We start from the raw sequence: 19,258 nt of genomic DNA on the forward strand, positions 1-19,258 counted from the left end.
AAAGTTAACTTTTAGATATATATATACACACACAAACACATGTGCGTGCGCATGCATATGTATGTACCAGAGATGCACACCGTGTTAACTTTAATAAAACAAACGCGTTTTCTTTCTTAGCATTCCGGTATAAACTTTATTAAAACATAGTTTTATTCGAAATGAAACATATTTAATATCCTTAGTATTGGTATTGTGTCGAACTATATTGATACTGACCGAACAACATTTGTATTGGTTGTCGTTATTAGCGAAACAGGTATTGATATTCATTTTTATTATTTCGATCTGATCGATATGAAACTCTACGACGCGACGCAACTCAACGTGTAGATGCGTCTACTAATTATATTGTCAGTCTACGTATCAAATTTTAAAGTGTATTTGAACTGATTCCTTCCACATTGGTGGTGAATGGTGATCAATAATTGTTTGTAAAAAAGCATCAATAAAGCCACCCCACTTACTTAAAAAGCAGAGTAATAATCACTTTGTTCTTCTTCTAAGTCTGCTATTTCGTCGTCACATCTTGCACCACACTAGCTACAACTTCCATGGTCAGTTTCACACTTTCACCATTAGTTTTATTTCTTTATTTGCTAAATTGTTCATGCATGTTTGATTGTGGGAGTCTTCGTGAATCGTTTTAACTTAGGATCCATTTGCTTAGCTTAGGACCGGAAACGGGTTGGGCTGGGTTTGGGTTATGGGTCAGAACGTGTAGTTTAAAAAAGGTTAATTCTATTTGGGTCGGGTCAGATTGGATTCAGGTCGGACAACTTTCAGGTTAAAATGGGATGGTTTAAAATGTCTTTCTAGAATTACTGTACATTTTCGCTTTGCTTCAGCAACGTTATGCGCATTCACACATCGGTTATGCGTGTGTGGCGTACTTTACGTGTGTTTAAATGTTGGTTATGTGCACTCCAGTGACGGTTACGCGTGCAGAACTACTGGTTACACATACTGGGCCGAGAAACACACATCCAAGACTGTGTAACGTACGTAACCCGGCCATGGTACGCGCTTAACTAGTGCTCCGCACAAGTAAGGCATCAGTCGCGCGCACGACGTTTGTTACGCGTGTTTAATGATGGACACGCACATTCTGGTGTTGGTTACAAGTGTGGAGTTGGTTAAGCATGTTACGCGTAACACGACTTTGGTACACACTTAACCCAACGCTTGACGTATAACTGGCACCGCACGAATAGCCGTCGCCAGTTACGTGCATTCCAGTGTTGGTTAAGCGCCTATAGGCGTTGGTTACGCCTATAGTGTTTGCTACGTGTGTTTAATCTTTGGTTACGTGCAATCCGGCATTGCTTACACGTCAGTACTGTAAGACCCCAAAATCCGGGTGTCAAACAGTTGAAAATTTCATACCATAAAAGTTATCAAAAAGTTTTGACATATTTATTTTTAAAACACAAACAACGAAGGTCTTTCAAAATTAAATTCCCAAAACGTCAGAAGCATCTCAACTAAAAATAAATAAGTTTGAAATAAATTGTATGTTTATTTAATTCAAAACTCGAGTCTACACAACAAAAAGATATGAATCAAGATAAATAAATTGTGTGTCATAAAATTAACTTAATATAAAATGTCATAATCTTTAAGTAATATTCTAAAAAAAAAATTCATAACTCTATTTGAATAAATGCCGTCTTCAACTAGAAATGTCATCTTTGAATGTTGGGTAACTTCTAGCACATCCCAGTGGTGATCCAGTATCCATCTAACCTGTAATAAATCTAACATGTATACAAAGTCAGATAGGCTAAGTGAATTCATGTTTTTTTAAACACATTACAATGAATATAATATAAGATAAGTAAAACACTTAACCTTCACAACATGATAAATAATAACAATAATATCAAAATATTTACTCATCACGTTAGTAAAGTAATACAATTTTCCTTAGCCTAGCACACGACACGAGTCTCCTCATCTCAAGTAACCAAACACAAAATAAGAGACTCAAGGAATTTTACATCCCGCCCCAATGACAGATAAACTGTTAGGAAACTTTCATACCTTAGATCACCAAAAGAGAACTAAAGAATTTTACATCCATTTTCGACTCGGTCATAGCTTGATAAAAACATTCACATACACATACACACATGTCCACATTCACACACATCCACATACACATACATTTAGCTAATAAGTAAGCTATATAATGTTTAAGACCTAATAAAATATGTAAATATATCTATATGTATATAAATGTATATAAGTCTACACTAATTTCATCCAAAGGGTAAACCATGAAAATATAACTTCATTATATGCATGTTAACCTAAAACATTAAAACATTTAAAAAGGAAATCATGAACTCACCTCAGCGCCTCTTACTTGGTGATATTACATGCACTCTTCACTTGCCTCTAAAGTGGGAGCAACTTAAAATAAATTTCCATACAAAACGCTATCGCGATCTACACATGAGGCGACCAGTTGAGTTTCTTGTATGAGATGTTAATCCATGAGACACTCTTTTATATAACATAAAACTTTAATTAAAAGTTATCTCACCAGAACAGATTATCATAAGACTTGCGTATTTAAAATATTTAGATATATAATCTAATTAAATCCTTTAAATCAACTCTTGAACAAAGTTATATCTATTTAAAGTACTCAGGTTTCATATCTAAAGCATGAAATTTATGAAGTATATGAGGTCCATAAATTGTTAACAGAGAGAAACAATTTACCAACTATACTTTATTTCCTCATTTTTAATTTTGGCTAAAGAGTAAAAAAATGGTTTACGAGGGAAACCAATTATACATACATACATAATTGTAAGTTACTAAATGCATTTTTTCCTTTTACCATTACAGTGCCCAAACGAAACTTTGTTTTGATGAAAGATCAATTAAAACAATAAACAGTATTGAATACTTTTAAAACAACATAAACGTGTTATCACCAGATGATCATGCACCAAGAAAATAAACTTTATTTTTCTTTAGAATCTAGTTCAGTGTCTTTGTAAAAATCTACATCCATACTTTATCATACCAATTATAAACTCAACCGACCTGACCCTACTACTCAGCGGATTGCAAACTCGTTTCAAGTTTGGGTTAGGATCACTTACTGCGCATGAAGAAGCCTAAACGCCCAAAACAAGCGACGTAGAAGAAGAAAAAGAACGGCACAACACATGAACACCACAAACAAGTTCAATAACCCTTAGCAGTGAACCAACAGTCTTCTCACCAATCACGGCTAGGGCCAGGGTCTGGTTAAACACACACGGCTGCACCAGAACCATTCCGTGACCCTTGGTGGATCACGTAAACATCGAACCCAATTTACACGTAGCGGCCAACTTTATCTGTAACTTATCCTAGGTAAATCCCACATTAGCCGTGGACAGGAGAGATCTTTGGTTCATAAGTTTCCGCCTCTTAAATCACCAACTCATTTTGGGCTTAATGTTAGTGGACGAGAGGAGAGCTCCACAATTAGGCGTGCTCAGGTGAAAGTAGTGCTAGGATGGACGACCTCTAAGAAGTCTCTACATGGGAGACCAAATGTAAATCCGTGAACTCTTCATGTGCAAAGTGGATAATATTGGTGGTGTGAGGGGCAGAAGTTACAAATACCGTTTTACACGTGTACCGGCGATAGGTTATGCACTGGGTTGTACGTCCTATATCAACCTATTCTGGCGAAGAATAACACCAACTCATTCTAACATGTTTGAAAAGTAACAAACCATGCTGACCCGTTTGAAAAATAACACACCCCATTCATACTCACTGATGTGAAACAATCTTGTCAACTCAAAAAAAAAAAAAATAAATAAAATAAAATAAAATACAAAACATATAAACCAAATTTTGGGATGGTGGGTTAAACTGTCAGTTGCTTATAAGAGTTCATGCCGTTTACAAATAGATTGTAACTAAATTCCATGTTTTGGTAAAACCATCAAAATAAGCAGTTTAATTTGCAATTAAAAAACTAGTCAAATCCGAAAAGAGCCATTCAAAAAAGGCCATGTAAGCGGAGTTGGCTAAACTAGCTATAATTTAGCCAACATAAAAAACCTTAAAAAGTACCAGGGGTCCACAAAAAATCCAATCAAAACAATGCGCTTGTAATGAACCGGCTAAATTTAGTGGCTTATTTTCTTAACCGGCTAAGATTTAGTCGGTTCATGTTATGCTATTATTGTGCTGTTTTGTGGACTATTTCACTTATATAAAAAAATATGTCAGCTACTATTTAGCTGGCTCCACATATGTGGCCTGTTCTGGTGGGCTCTTTTTAGATATTCCTAGTTTTTTAAGTGCAATAAGTCACCATTTTTTATGAAAACTTGGGTCAATTTGCTTACTTTTGGTAATTATCCATTCATGTTTCTCATTTTTATCACCTTTTATGTAATATGTATTGACTATAAATAAACCAGCTTTTAATTAATAGTGTGTTGAAAATCTTTTATATTTTTTCACTTTTATAGTACTTTAATATGGTGAGATCTATAGATGCAGTCATATGGATCATCTTCAACAACAATAGCACAGGGTTATGATGTTTTCATGAGCTTCCGAGGGGAAGACACTCGTATGGGTTTTACCAGCCATTTATTTGATGCCTTAATTCGAAATGACATTAGAACCTACAAAGATGACAAGACACTTGAGATTGGAAAGCCCATTGCTTCCGAGCTCCTACAGGCCATAGAAACATCAAGACTGGCCGTTGTGGTGTTATCCAACAATTTTGCAACATCAAAATGGTGTTTGGAAGAAACTGCAAAGATTGCTGTCTGCATGAAACGAGGCAATCTGATTGTTATTCCTATTTTTTATCACGTGTCTCTTTCTGATGTGCGCCGTCAAAGCAACTGTTTTGAACAAGGATTTGCCGATCATGAAGCCGATCCTGAAATTGCACCACAAAAGGTAGAAACATGGAGAGCTGCTTTCAAAGAAGTTGGGGCTGTGTCGGGATTACATGTGACAGAACACAGGTAGGGTCTTACTTTCTTTTTATACATTGTTATTGTAATTTGGATTACCGATTGAACTTAAGAATGTTGGTTCATGCCCCAAACTCACATTCAATTACTTACCAAAAACTCACGTACATGAAGTGTTTTAATCTGCTACTTGCCTACGTTCATTCATAATCAAACTTACAATAAGTAGTGAACAAAATACTTGCATCTAAAGATAAGGAAAACAAACTACCCACTACTTTAACTTACAATTAAACATAACAAACATGTGACTAAATGAATAGTATCCTAAAAACTTGACCCTTTAAACTTGATTTTCCTGTTGACCCGTATCCGACCCGGTTTGACCCGTCAAGATTAACCCAAAAAAGATTCTTAACGTAACTGGTCGGCCTAGTTCTTCTAATGACCTACCCTACTGTCCGGTTATTGCAGTGTTGAAGCAGAGGTGGTAAGGGACATTGTGAGCGAAGTTTTAAGGAACTTGCCTAATACAATGATAGTAGATCCTCCCAATAGTCTAGTGGGAATCAAATCACGAGTGGATGAAGTAAAAGGAATACTAAGAATGAAGTCTAGTGAAGTTCTTTTTGTAGGGATTTGTGGGATGAGTGGAATCGGTAAGACTACTTTAGCCGAAGCTGTCTATAAGGACATTAAAAATAAGTTTGACAAAAGTAGTCTCATTGAAAACATCAAGGAGATTACAAAACAAGATGATAGTACCAATTTATGCAAATTCCAGCAGAAACTTCTTGATGACCTTTTAAAGGAGAAAAGCACTCGCGTTGAAAATGTTAGTCATGGACAAACTTTATTGGGAACAAAGCTACGTGGTTTGAAAGTTGTAATCATATTGGATGATGTGAATCATGTTGATCAGCTGACCTATTTAGCTAGGGGGCTTGAATGGTTTGGGCCTGGCAGCAGAATCATAGTAACCACAACAAACAGAGACTTGTTGATGTCGCATAAAATAAATGATATATATTGGTGTAAGGAAATGAAACCAGATGATGCTCTCAGTCTCTTTTCTCAGTCAGCTTTTGAGCAAAGCCATCCTACACATGGTTATGAAAATTTGTCTGATGATATTGTGAAGCTAGCTGGTGGTCTTCCATTAGCTCTTAAGGTTTATGGTAACCAATTACGCGGGAAGGATGAAAATTATTGGAATGATATGTTGGAGATGCTTAAAGAATATCCAGAGGAAGAAGTTCTAGGAAGGCTTGAAGTAGTTTATGCAAGACTGAATGAAAATCAGCGTTATGTCTTTGAAGAAACACTAACCGGACCCCGGACAGATTACTGGTAACCTGGGGGTTGGAGAGATGTTTCCCACGAGGGGTTAGACCCTTGGAAGATGGTTCTTCTGATAACCTGCAAAACAGACACCGTGAGCTCGTCACTGAGAAGGGGGGGGGGGGTTCCTCCTTGTGACCACCCTCCGGCGTGAGAATCAGACTAGATTGCTCTTTAAATATAAAAGTATATTAAGAGATTGCTAGAGCAGATATCAGGTATAATATGATGATAATGTAGTAAGATGATGTAAGGTATGATAAGATGAGATGGTCATACCATTTGGGGTATTTATAGCCGAAGGTAGGTTTCCAAGGAGGTATGGCCGGCTGCTACAGTGTTCCTGTTCATCAACAGTAGCCTACGCACGTGCCCTGCTGGTAGTTGGTGGGTAGGTAGCGGCTGATAGTGACCAGGCCTGCTGTATACTATTCCTGTTCCACCAACTGACGGCTACGCACGTGGTATGGCAGTAGTTGGTGAGTAGGCAGCGGCTAATAGTGATACAGTACAGGAGCATGCTGCTCGCCATACTGTATCAGTGAGCTGTCGTATCTCTGATCAGATCTTTCGCCCATACCTCGTCAGGTACAGTAAAAGATCCTTCAGTATACGGACTGGCTTATTTGGGCGGGAGTATTCCACCTCCCGCCTCTGTACGGGATTGCTCCCGGCTTGGCTCATTCCTTCAGGTGACACTGAATGATCGAGAGCTAAGTGCCTTGTGCGTGTAGCCATGCTGCGCGGGTGGCCTTCCCTAATGGCTTGTATCCGAGGCTGCGGGGACAGGCGGAGTCCTTCACCATTGGGAGGCATTTCCTGCGGGACCAGCTTGCGTACTGCGCGTAAGGACGTCACGTCTCTGAGCATGGTTGGTCCTGCGGATCCAGTTGGTCTCTGCGCAGACGTCCCTGTTTAAGGTGAGTCTTGCGGGTCCAACTGGGCTCTGCTGGGACCTACCTCTTCAAGTCCCCCCAGTCCAATGTTCTTCTCATGAGTGTTTAATAAAGTGAGGTGAACTTTTGGACTTGAGCAGAGGGTTTTGAAAAGGGTTTTGTAAGGTTTTCCATGGGGATTCTTTCCGCGGAAGTCCTTGTCACTTGCAGAAATGCCCGAGTTTCCTGCTTGGTCTTTGGGTATGATGCGGGTAGGTCTGTAACCTCCTCGCAAGTCAGGAGCATTGAGTCCCAGTTGTATGTATTTTCCATGAGGTTTTGGTAGTTTTGAACATAGTGATCAATTATGTTAAGACCACCAATTCCATCTTGGAGCTTCAAACAACGTAGTTCTCGACGTTCCTGCTATGCGGGGATGTTATTTCCGTTTCCGCAAGCATTGCCCAGAAGATCCTTCTTGGTTTCAATTCCCAGCGGAGCGCTAGGTATGTGAAGGGTTTTGCCTTAACACTGTACCTGCGCTCGTCTTACGGTTACTTTACTTCCAAGGTATTCCTGGCGTCAATTCCCTGCGGGTGCTAGGTATGTGAAGGGTTTTGCCTTTACACTGTACCCGCACCCGTCTTATAGTTACTTGGTTGCCGAGGTACTTGGCTTCAATTCCCTGCGGGTGCTAGGTATGTGAAGGGTTTTGCCTTAACACTGTACCCGCATCCGTCTTACGGTTACTTGTTCACCAAGGTTTTCTTGGCTTCAATTCCCTGCGGGTGCTAGGTATGTGAAGGGTTTTGCCTTAACACTGTACCCGCAGCCGTCTTACGGTTACTTGTTTGCCAAGGTTTATTTGGCTTCAATTCCCTGCGGGTGCTAGGTATGTGAAGGGTTTTGCCTTTACACTGTACCCGCATCCGTCTTACGGTTACTTGCTTGCCAAGGGGTAAGGGGTATTTTCCCGCTTACTTTTTAATATTTTCGAATTTTGAATTTTGAAATTCGAAGAGTTGGTGAAAAGATAACAGTCCAAACCTCTGAAACGTCGTGCGACGGTTTCTTCTGACTGTGTCAGGACGTGCAGGAAGTTATGGTGACGTGACAGAACATGGTCATTCCAGTCGCTTTTTCAGGCGCGTGGGCGCGATTTTTCGGGCGCGTGGCCGCGAAATTACTTACATACGTCCTTTCAACAGCTGTTGCCAGCTTGCTTTTTGCCACGTGTCATAGTTTCATTGCACATTCGATTTCTCTCTCCTCCGCATTAAATTCACCGCATTAATTGCGATTACTATATAAAGGGGGAGAGGGTTATTTGCAATTCACACTTTTAACTCTTCTCTTCATCTTTAAGGCGATTTCCGGCGAATACTCCTTTATTCAATCGAGCATTCTCTCGAAATCGTTCTTTTCTCTCTGCAAGATGTCTTCTCGTGATGCTGAAGCTATAGCCGATGACAGGGGTACTGCTGGCGAGTGCCAGTGTGCTCTGCCCGGCGATCAGTACCGGTATGTTGTCAGGAAGTTCATGCTCGATCATCTCGAGCCTGAGTTTCCTGAATCCCACCAGACCGTGTACGATGCCCCCAGAGGCAAGATCGGGGTTTATGCTGCATTTTTTGTCTATGGGAATCTTAGATTCCCATTGACAAAATTTGTTTACCGTGTCCTTGAGAGGCACGGTGTTCATTTGACCGAGCTGCACCCCATGGCGATCGCCAAGATTCGCCATTTTGAGTGGGTGTGCCGGATTTTGGGCATCGAGCCCCATGTGGACCGCCTGATGACCTTCTATACCTGGAGGTGCATCCAGGGGTGGTACACCTTGACGACCCGTATTAAGGGTCTGAAGATTTGCGACACCGAGCGCAGTCTTCGCGCGTGGAAGCAGGAATTCTTCTACATTTCTGCCCGCGCCATCCCCCTTGCCATGAAGTTTAAAAATGGCCAAGCGATACCGAGCCTTCACGCCCCCAACTACCAGGAGGCGGAATGGTTTTCGAAGATATCCCGGATCCAATCTCCGGTTTACCGGTTTGCGGAATCCGGGATGGTTATGTTAGGGATGAGCCGGGTGTGGAAAGATGCGTCTCAGGTTCCCATCCTTCTCGAATACGGTTTGAACTCTATTCCCTATGGTATGTCTTGTCTTTCTTTTTGATACAAGTTTGTCTTCTAACTGTTTCTTTTCTTTCAGAGGGAAATAATTTGGAGTCGCTTCTGTTCCCGCGGGAAACCAACGGTCCCGCGCGGATGGGTACTCGTGCTCTGGACGAGGGCGAGTTGCCCATCCTGGAGCAAACGGCGGGTCGTTTTGTGGAGGTCTATCCGCTGGGCCACGAGATCCTGAGCCACCGGCGGCCAGGTAAGGCGATATTCTTTCCTCAACCCCTTAATGCTGTACCCGCTGTTGGAATTCTTGACCTGTCTTCTTCTGAGGAATCCTCAGATGCTCCTCCACTGGTGCGGAAGAAGAAAGCTGCTGCCGGCGGGAAAGGGAAGGAGAAGGCCTCCACGGCTGGTCCGGTGGTTCTATCTGACTCGGAGTCAGATAGTGAAGAGGTGGCGGGGAACCCCGGTGGTGAGGAGACCACTGCTCCGGAGGCTACGACCGTTACCTCCGGAGAACCAACGAAGACGACGGTGACCGGTACCAAAAGGCCGGCTCCATCGGGTTCCTCCCCGCCCGTCCGTACGTTCAGGGTCAAGAAAACCCGTAAGTACAATCATAATGTCTTTGCAGATTTATTACTTCATAAATTTATCTAACACTTTCTTCTTTGTGCAGGCGTGGATGTTGACGCATTCCGGGGTGAAGCGCAGAGGAGTACCCTTCCGCCAATGACGGTAGGCTTGGTCAGCCTACCTGAGGCGTCGACCCAGGTGCCTGCGCCTGCTACCGCTGGTTCAGTTGCTCCCTCTGAGCAGACTGTTCCAGCTGAGATGACGTCACCGCCGGCTGTGAGTGCGATTTTTACAGCATCCTTCACAGAGCCGGCGGTTACTGCTGCTGCCTACGAGGCGGCGACCGCGGCGGCGACCACAACGGCGACCTCGGCGGCTGCCACCATGCCCGCGCCACCGGCACCGATGGCCGGACCATCAGGTACGCGCAGGGCTTCCCGCCGATCTTTGCCACCTTCCCGTCTGCCTGACCTGTTGGATGGATTTCCTTTAGGTTCAGGTGATGGGTTTGGCGGCTATCGGCCTGTCATTGACCCTACAGGTGCGTAGGGTTCCTTTCTTTTCTTATGTTTTTTATCATCTTTTCCTTACTGCCTTTGTTTCTTTTGCAGTGTCGGATTCCAATGAAGTGTATGTTCCACGATGGAACATACGCCGAGGAACAACCCTTCGCACACCTGTGGAGTGCGTGGACTGGGCTCGCCACGCTGCTCCTCCGGGTGCGTTGGGGGAAGCCATGGTTAGCTACCAGGAGGGTAGGCTAACTAATGAGCTTCGGGTTCTCCAGGCCCGGATGCAGCCGCGCGTCGAGCTGCTTTGTCGTGAAAACGACAAGTTGAAAGCAGCTCGCGCCAAGGACATATCTGAGGCGCGTGCTCTTCGGGAGGAGAACCAACAGCTGGCGGCAGCTGCCGCCGACAAGGAGAAGGCCTTCAAGGCCCTCGAGGTTGAAGTTCAGGCGCGACTCGAGGCCCGCTCCAAGGCTGCCCAAGCTGTGAATGAACAGCTTCGGCTGGCCAGGGAGACTGCGCGAAACGCAACCGAGAGGGCTGCCAAGGCTGAAGCCGTTGCTGAGCCTTTGCGTGTGGAGAATGAGGAGCTCAAGGCCAAATTAGAGGCTCTCCAACGCGCTCATGATGCCTTGGCAATGGAAGATGCCAAGAAACTCCAGGAAATCCTGGACCAGAGGGGGGTGCTTGACCACACCGAGCGGAAGCTTAAGGGCGTCGAAGAGGCTGCCGCAAAGGAAGTTTTACTTGCCAACCTTAACAAGAGCGAAGCCGAACGCGCCCATAACGAAGCTCAAGCTGCCCTCCAATGGCTTCTTCGAGAAGCGTTGCCTCAGGTATGTTTAGTTTTATCTTCACGCTTTTCTTTTGTAAGAAAAGGTTCTAATACTTGTGTTTTCTTTGTAGGTTGTGCGTCGGGTCTTTTCGGAGACCTCTTACGATGATGCTATGACCGCAGCCCTCAACGCTTCTCATGAGGATGGGGAAAAGGCCGGCTTCCTGCTTGGTCTAGGGTTTGTTGAGAAAGGCGTCCCGCCTTCCAACTTCCCTTTGTTTAATGTGGATACCGAAGCCATTTATGACCAAGCATTGAACCAATACGCCGCCTTCCCGCATCCAGTGGTGGAAAAGGTGGACGAAGTAGCTGCTGCTGATGATGGGTTAGCTGTCCTCAAAGCGTTCCTCGAACCACCCCGTTCTTCTGACGGAGCGGGTCCAAGTGGAAGCGGCCCTGAAGCTTGATCCTGAAGATCCCTTCCCATTGCTAAGATAGACTTGTATAGTTTTATTCTTTTAGGCGGGTAGTTACCCGGCCATTCTTGTAATATATTCTTGAAATATTAATCTTTTTGCGTATAAGATTGTTATTTCCTTCTTTGGGTTCCTTGCTTTATAAACTTATGACTTGCATACTTAGTTTAAATTAGCAATTTTCCAAGTGTTTAGAATAAGAACCTTTGAACGTGGTTGATAATGGGTTAAAGTTTCGCTTCCTCCTTCGTGATTGTGCGGGTATAACCGTCACTTGCACTTGGTAGGATGGCTAAACTTTAACTTTTATCTGACCTGCGTGTAGGTTTTCCTTTTCGAAATTTCTAAGGCATTAAGATAAGTTAACCTTTGAACGTGGTTGATAACAGGAAGTCTTGCTTCCTCTTTCGTGATTGTGCGGGTAGAACCGTCACTTGCACTTAGTAGGATGGCAAAACTTTACCCTTATCTGACCTGCGTGTAGGTTTTTCTCACCTTTTGAGGATAAGTTAACCTTTGAACGTGGTTGATAACAGGAAGTCTTGCTTCCTCTTTCATGATTGTGCGGGTAGAACCGTCACTTGCACTTAGTAGGATGGCAAAACTTTACCCATATCTGACCTGCGTGTAGGTTTTCCTCATCCTATGAGGATAAGTTAACCTTTGAACGTGGTTGATAATAGGTGTGAAGTTTTGCTTCCTCTTTCGTGATTGTGCGGGTAGAACCGTCACTTGCACTTAGTAGGATGGCAAAACTTTACCCATATCTGACCTGCGTGTAGTTTTTCCTCATCCTACGAGGATAAGTTAACCTTTGAACGTGGTTGATAATAGGTGTGAAGTTTTGCTTCCTCTTTCGTGATTGTGCGGGTAGAACCGTCACTTGCACTTAGGATGGCAAAACTTTACCCTTATCTGAACTGCGTGTAGGTTTTCCTTATCCTTTTTAAGAATTTTGTTTTGAACCGTTCGACGCGCAGTTGTCGATAGGTTAGTGTTCGGTTTCCTTTCATGATTCATGCGGATAGACTGGCACTTTCATTTAGTAGGATAATTGAACTCTTCCCCTTCAACCGGCCTGCGTGAAGGTTTGTCAAGTTATTGGGTTCGTGCGGGTAGGACCGCCTTCCCACGCAACGACTTCACGTAATGTGAACGCCGTCGCCAGTGTTGCATAGTTTAACCGTTCGACGCGCGGTTGTTGATAGGTTATTATTCAGTTTCCTTTAATGATTCATGCGGATAGACCGGCACTTTCATTTTTGGGTGCTGAACTTTTTCCCAAACTGACCTGCGTGAAGGTTTGTCACGTTATTGAGTTCGTGCGGGTAGGACCGCCTTCCCATGCAATGACTTTACGTAATTATGCGGTGAAAACCGGCATATTAGTGTTCAGAAAAGTATGAATGTAAAATCATCAGCTTCGATGTTCTTAAAGAGAATCATTTCCATTAGAAGTGGCTCTTGGCCTTTTCTTTACAAGTTGGAATTGATTTACATGCAGACTATGTAAATGAGCTCCCTTCCATGTTGGGATGGGAGTGCCATCGAGCCGATACGCACCTGGTTCGGGATCTCGTTCTTTACGCAGCATGTAGTCTCGATTTTGAAGCTGGAATTGATTCGTCTTCCCCAGCTGAGGTTCTATACGCACCCGCCTGCTCAGCCTTTATTGTGCCACGAGGTGCGCGAGCGTCCCATCTCTGACAAATGCTTCGACCATGTCCTTTACGTCTATGCATTCTTCAGTGTTGTGGCCTTTTGTCTTGTGGAAGTCACAGTATTTGCTCCGATCAGCATCGTGACGATGTCGGATTATTGGAGGCTTTGGCCATGGGAGCTCTTCAGTGGCGAATATCTCAGTGACGCTTTTGGTGAGTGGCGTCCATCTGGAGTTCCGGTGCGACCGTATATTATCCCTTCCGCCCACTCGATGTTGCAAGCCGGATGAGGTGTCAAAGTTTACCCTTGACTGCCAAATGCCTAGCTTTCGCTTTTTATTTAGTCTGGCGGTGAGGACGTTGTCTTCTCTCGTCTTCTGAGTGTAGAGGTTTGTGCTCTGTGGGAGATCTCTACCCAGTTGCTTCTCTGTTTCCGCATAGCGTTTTGCTGCTGTCATGATGCCATCCCATGTGGATGGCATGCCATCTTTACCCGTTAGGGTGCGGATGAGCTCTGGGTCATGTGCGCCCTGGATGAAGGCAGCGCGAACAAGATCTTCGCTGATATTGCCCAAACTTAGCTTCTTTGAGTTGAAGCGAGTGATGAAGTTTGGCAGAGATTCATCTTCCTCTCGTATGCATTTGAGGATTGTCCACTGCTCCTCGGTATACTTCCGTTGCTGGCTGAAGTGTTGGTTAAACTTCTGCTGGAAGTCTGCCCAGTCGTAGATGTGGTTGACCGGTAGGCGATCAAACCAAGCTCTAGCAGCCCCCACCAGCGTCATTTGGAACATGTAACACCACGTGGGTTCCGTCCAATTGCTGACGGTTGCCCCCGCTATGAACCTGTTCAAATGATCGTCTGGATCAGATATACCGTCATATGTGCCTATGTTGGGCATTTGTTTGGCACTCTTTGGGGCGATTGCTTCAGCAATGTCCCTTGCAAATTTGGACGTTCCTGCATTTGCAACGTTTGGTCTGAACGTTTTAGAGAAGTCTCGTGGACTTCCACCTGTGCTTTTTGGTTTGAAGGCTTGTCCAAAATGCCTTTTCGGTTGGGATTCCGTTTCCTTACGCTTCCCTTTTGCCCTATGGCGAGGGTTCGCGTCGGAGTCGGATTCCTCCGAGTCATCCTCCCAGTACTCGAATTCGTCGGCCTGTTGCACGGAACGCAAGCGTTCGTCCAACTCAGCCTGGAATTCCTTTTGTCGTGCCTCCGCCCATGCCTTAACTTCATCTAGAGTCTGGCGGGGGAGTCTTCGTTTCTCAAACTGGGTATCGGTGGATCCCAGTAGGCGGTCATTTACTGCACTTGCCCCAGCTTTGGTAAGTGGGGTAGTGTTCGTAAAATTTACTTCACTTGCCCCGGCTTCGATAGCCGGGGTAGTGTTCGTAAAAACTGTGTTGCCGGTATTCCCCCTAGTAGCTGGGGTTGTGGTTACCGGAATTTCTCTAACCATCTTTGTTGAAGTTTGAAAAAACTGGAAAAAATTGTAGTTCTAGCTTTATGCACGGATGGCGCCAATGAAGAAACACTAACCGGACCCCGGACAGATTACTGGTAACCTGGGGGTTGGAGAGATGTTTCCCACGAGTGGTTAGACCCTTGGAAGATGGTTCTTCTGATAACCTGCAAAACAGACACCGTGAGCTCGTCACTGAGAAGGGGGGGGTTCCTCCTTGTGACCACCCTCCGGCGTGAGAATCAGACTAGATTGCTCTTTAAATATAAAAGTATATTAAGAGATTGCTAGAGCAGATATCAGGTATAATATGATGATAATGTAGTAAGATGATGTAAGGTATGATAAGATGAGATGGTCATACCATTTGGGGTATTTATAGCCGAAGGTAGGTTTCCAAGGAGGTATGGCCGGCTGCTACAGTGTTCCTGTTCATCAACAGTAGCCTACGCACGTGCCCTGCTGGTAGTTGGTGGGTAGGTAGCGGCTGATAGTGACCAGGCCTGCTGTATACTATTCCTGTTCCACCAACTGACGGCTACGCACGTGGTATGGCAGTAGTTGGTGAGTAGGCAGCGGCTAATAGTGATACAGTACAGGAGCATGCTGCTCGCCATACTGTATCAGTGAGCTGTCGTATCTCTGATCAGATCTTTCGCCCATACCTCGTCAGGTACAGTAAAAGATCCTTCAGTATACGGACTGGCTTATTTGGGCGGGAGTATTCCCCCTCCCGCCTCTGTGCGGGATTGCTCCCGGCTTGGCTCATTCCTTCAGGTGACACTGAATGATCGAGAGCTAAGTGCCTTGTGCGTGTAGCCATGCTGCGCGGGTGGCCTTCCCTAATGGCTTGTATCCGAGGCTGCGGGGACAGGCGGAGTCCTTCACCATTGGGAGGCATTTCCTGCGGGACCAGCTTGCGTACTGCGCGTAAGGACGTCACGTCTCTGAGCATGGTTGGTCCTGCGGATCCAGTTGGTCTCTGCGCAGACGTCCCTGTTTAAGGTGAGTCTTGCGGGTCCAACTGGGCTCTGCTGGGACCTACCTCTTCAGTCTTCATATATATTGCATGTTTCTTGAAAGGGAGAAACAAAGATTTGGTAAAAGATATACTAAGGAATATTGGTTTGTACTCTGAGCGTGGGATTACTGATCTTATTAACAAGAGTCTTATAACTATCAATCCTGATGATAGCATGTGGATGCATGATTTGTTGCAACAGATGTGTTGGAAAATTCTTCTCACCAAAACATATAGATATGATGGGAAGCACATTGTGATCAAGTCTCATGAAGATACATTGACTTTGAACATTCGGGTATGAAATCTAGTTATATTTAGATGTGTAAAACTCTAAAAGATTAGCCCATCTCTGATTTTGCAATCTCCAGTCTTATATATTTGTCAAACTTATGTTTGACTTGAAAGTCTTCTCTTTTCAAGCTCTGAAATTTTGATGTTGTGCTTATTTAATTTATACAGGGAGCTCAAACTGTTGAAGTGGTTAACCAGGATCCATACAAAGGTGAAGTGAATGATTGCTTCATTGATTCTATGTGTTTCTCAAAGATGACAAATCTAAAATTTCTTAGAATTCTTAATGTACAATTTACTAAAGGGCTTAAGTATCTTTCCAATGATCTAAGAATTCTAGAATGGCATGGATGTACTTTGAAGTCCTTGCCTAAAAAGTTTGAACCAATACACATTTATGAACTTTAAATGTGTTCTAGCCAACTTAAAAGTCTTTGGAAGAAAGATTTAGTAAGTAGTTCTCTGTATACCCAATTAATAAATTTTTTCAATCATGGTTTACAAGGTAGAAACTGACAATTTCCCTCTTTTACAACAGGAGCTGCCTAATTTGAGATCTATTAACCTCAGTTTCTCAATGAACTTAACTGACATCCCAAACTTGACATCAACACCGAATCTTCTGAAACTAAATCTGGAAAGCTGCACGAGTTTGACAAGCCTACATGAATCAGTTCTTATCCATAAACATATATATTACTTGAATCTCAAAGCTTGTACATGTCTTCAAAGCCTTGGAAGAAAATATATGGAAATGGAAGCTCTTGAGGCACTTGTTCTTTCTAGCTGCTCAAAACTTGAAAATATTTCTGATTTTGGAAAGAACATGAAGCGCTTGGAGCATCTGTATGTGGATGGAACTAGAATTATGAAACTATCAGAAAACTTGGGGGAATTGTGTAATCTAAGGAATCTTGATGCTAGTGGAACCTTTATTCAAGAGCTTCCGTCTACCATATCTCGGTTAAAAAAACTAAGACTCCTTCATGTAAATAGCTGCCGGCTCTCATTCAAAACGGGATGTTTTTTAAACCCCTGTTTAGACACGTTATCCACAGGTTTAAAAGAAGTTGATCTAAGTTATTGCAATCTATCTGTGGTGCCTGATGGTATATATTGGTTTGTTATGTCACCTAATAACTTTGGATCTATCCGGAAATGAATTTGTTTCACTGCCCGGAAGTATTGGTCTCCTTTCAAAACTGAGGATACTTTGTTTGAATAATTGCAAGAGGCTACAATCACTTCCAAAGCTTTCATTAGTAGATGATGACATGGATTATGGACCTCGAGGTAGATTCAATTACTATGTTTCCGCAAAAGAGGTTGATGTGACTAAATGCAGTGCATTAAGCTTCAACAATCGTCCAACCGTATTATGTTTGAACTGTTCTGAACTGGCAGTGGACAAGCGTGGCAGCAATCTTGCAGAAAAAATATTAGACAATTACCTTGAGGTCTGTTATCCCTTTCTCTCTCTACACACACACTCCTCAAGTCTTGCAGCTAGTCGCTTTTATGTTGAATGTTGCAAAACGTAACCTCTCAAACTACTAGTAAATACTTAATGTTGTCATTTATGTAGGTGCGAACAAAATATTGGATGACACCCGAAGCTGTGTTTGAGATAGTTGGTTCTAGATGTGAAATCCAATCAGGGTTTGAGGATCCAGGTTACAGTGGTTTGCCTCTAAAAGGATCATGGATTGGAGTTGCTATATGTGCTGTTATTTCTGCCCACCGTGTTGATGGCTTTATGAAAGCTTATCACATTGTAACAGCTCATATTCCTCTTGGGGGGAAACATTGGAAATTCCTATCCCCATAAACTTCTTGGTGGCAGGGTCAGAGACACAAGTTATTCTATATTGGACGATACCAGATGATCCTCAAAGAATTGCAGGTTTAAGTCACTGGGGTACTTTTGATGTTTCATTTGATTTGGAGCCAGGTCAGTTGCTTGAAAAGGATGCCTTTATGCCAACAAAAGAGTACTTATTATTTGAGCTTTATGATATTTTAATATACACTTATATATTTTGAATCAACTTACTGCAGATGGTAATTTAGACGTGAACAAAGTTGGCGTCCGATTTATACGTGAGGAATACATAAACAACTTGAAGCGACTTGAAGATTGTAAGATCAAGGTGGGGGAAAGTATGGATAAATCTATATGTTTTATGTATAAATCCTATGCAGATATGTACGAAGGCCATACAACCCTCCAACAGCATACTTTTAAGATGCTAAAATACATTTTGTACCACGGAAATCAACACTATTCCTTGGTTGGCATCTACCAAATCACTAAAACTCTAGCTGAAGTCAACCAAGAATTTTTGAGAAAACTAAGTGTATACCATAGAGAATGGAGTGATTTGAAGTATACTTATTGTTACTATGTAACCAGCCTTGGAGTTTCCGTACTATACAAGGATTTCGTACTATCAGTGAGAGACATGAATGATGGGTGGTTGAGTGTAAACTTGGCACTGGAGCAAATTGTGGTCAAAAGTAGAGCTGGCAATTATCAAGAGATGAAACAGTATCTCCAGGATCTTGAAGCTGCTCAGAGTGTTCGATTCTCAAATAATTTTATCACAATGTTTTTGTCTGTTTGTAGGAGAGCATTTGATTTTTTGTCTTCCATCACAATACAACTCTCTCACAAACCAGTCAATGAGTTACGGAGAAGGTTCGGACAGGTTGTAATACCGAGAATGCTTACAACGAAGGAGTTGGCTAAAATATCAAGCATGCTAATTGCAGGTGTTATATGCACACTGGCTGTGTTTATGGGTGATTTTGAACGTCTTATGTCTATGAGTCCAACTTCCTCTGTATGGCTATATGTTTTCGATGCTTTTACTTATGTAAAGATAAGTTCACGAAGGATGGATGGTTTATGATGAAACCACATTACAATTGTGAGTTGCAGATCTCGGAATTCTCTCGCAATGGAATTCTTCTACAACAGTTGATGAATACCATGAGTTGCTCCGATTGTTTTACCAAATAGAATGAGGAGGAGATGAAGAGTGTAATTGATAAGCTTCAGAATAACATTCACGAAGTCTCATCTACCATTCAAGAGATGAGTAGCCATGCTGACCAGTATTACCATGATTTAGAGGAGGCCAAGAAGTACGTTAAATCTTTCTCTGAAGTTTCAAATGATTATAATA

The 19,258-nt window shown here is 43.0% G+C and overlaps 1 protein-coding gene and 1 long non-coding RNA gene across 2 annotated transcripts; both read left to right on the top strand.

Annotated features, from left to right (window-relative positions):
• The first annotated feature begins 525 nt into the window (after nt 1-525).
• Nucleotides 526-6,309, top strand: LOC143599647 (disease resistance protein RUN1-like). Its single transcript, XM_077077554.1, has 3 exons — nt 526-557; nt 4,519-5,006; nt 5,430-6,309. Exons 1-3 carry the CDS (start codon nt 555-557, stop codon nt 6,307-6,309), a joined length of 1,371 nt encoding a protein of 456 aa, XP_076933669.1. The 5' UTR covers nt 526-554.
• Nucleotides 6,310-15,813: 9,504 nt separating this feature from the next.
• Nucleotides 15,814-18,866, top strand: LOC143599646 (uncharacterized). Its single transcript, XR_013147328.1, has 4 exons — nt 15,814-16,074; nt 16,239-16,520; nt 16,609-18,021; nt 18,129-18,866. It is a non-coding gene; the product is annotated as an uncharacterized LOC143599646 (long non-coding RNA).
• The last annotated feature ends 392 nt before the right edge of the window (nt 18,867-19,258 follow it).

This window comes from Bidens hawaiensis, unplaced genomic scaffold (assembly GCF_021521415.1).
Source record: "Bidens hawaiensis isolate Kalapana, Puna unplaced genomic scaffold, B.hawaiensis_p1.1 tig00052465_1, whole genome shotgun sequence".
NCBI classification, from domain to species: domain Eukaryota; kingdom Viridiplantae; phylum Streptophyta; class Magnoliopsida; order Asterales; family Asteraceae; genus Bidens; species Bidens hawaiensis.

Excerpts from the sequence above, each read along its gene's own strand:
- LOC143599647 (XM_077077554.1), top strand. Across the intron at positions 5,007-5,429 it reads TTACATGTGACAGAACACAG|TGTTGAAGCAGAGGTGGTAA; the intron begins GTAGGGTCTTAC and ends CGGTTATTGCAG.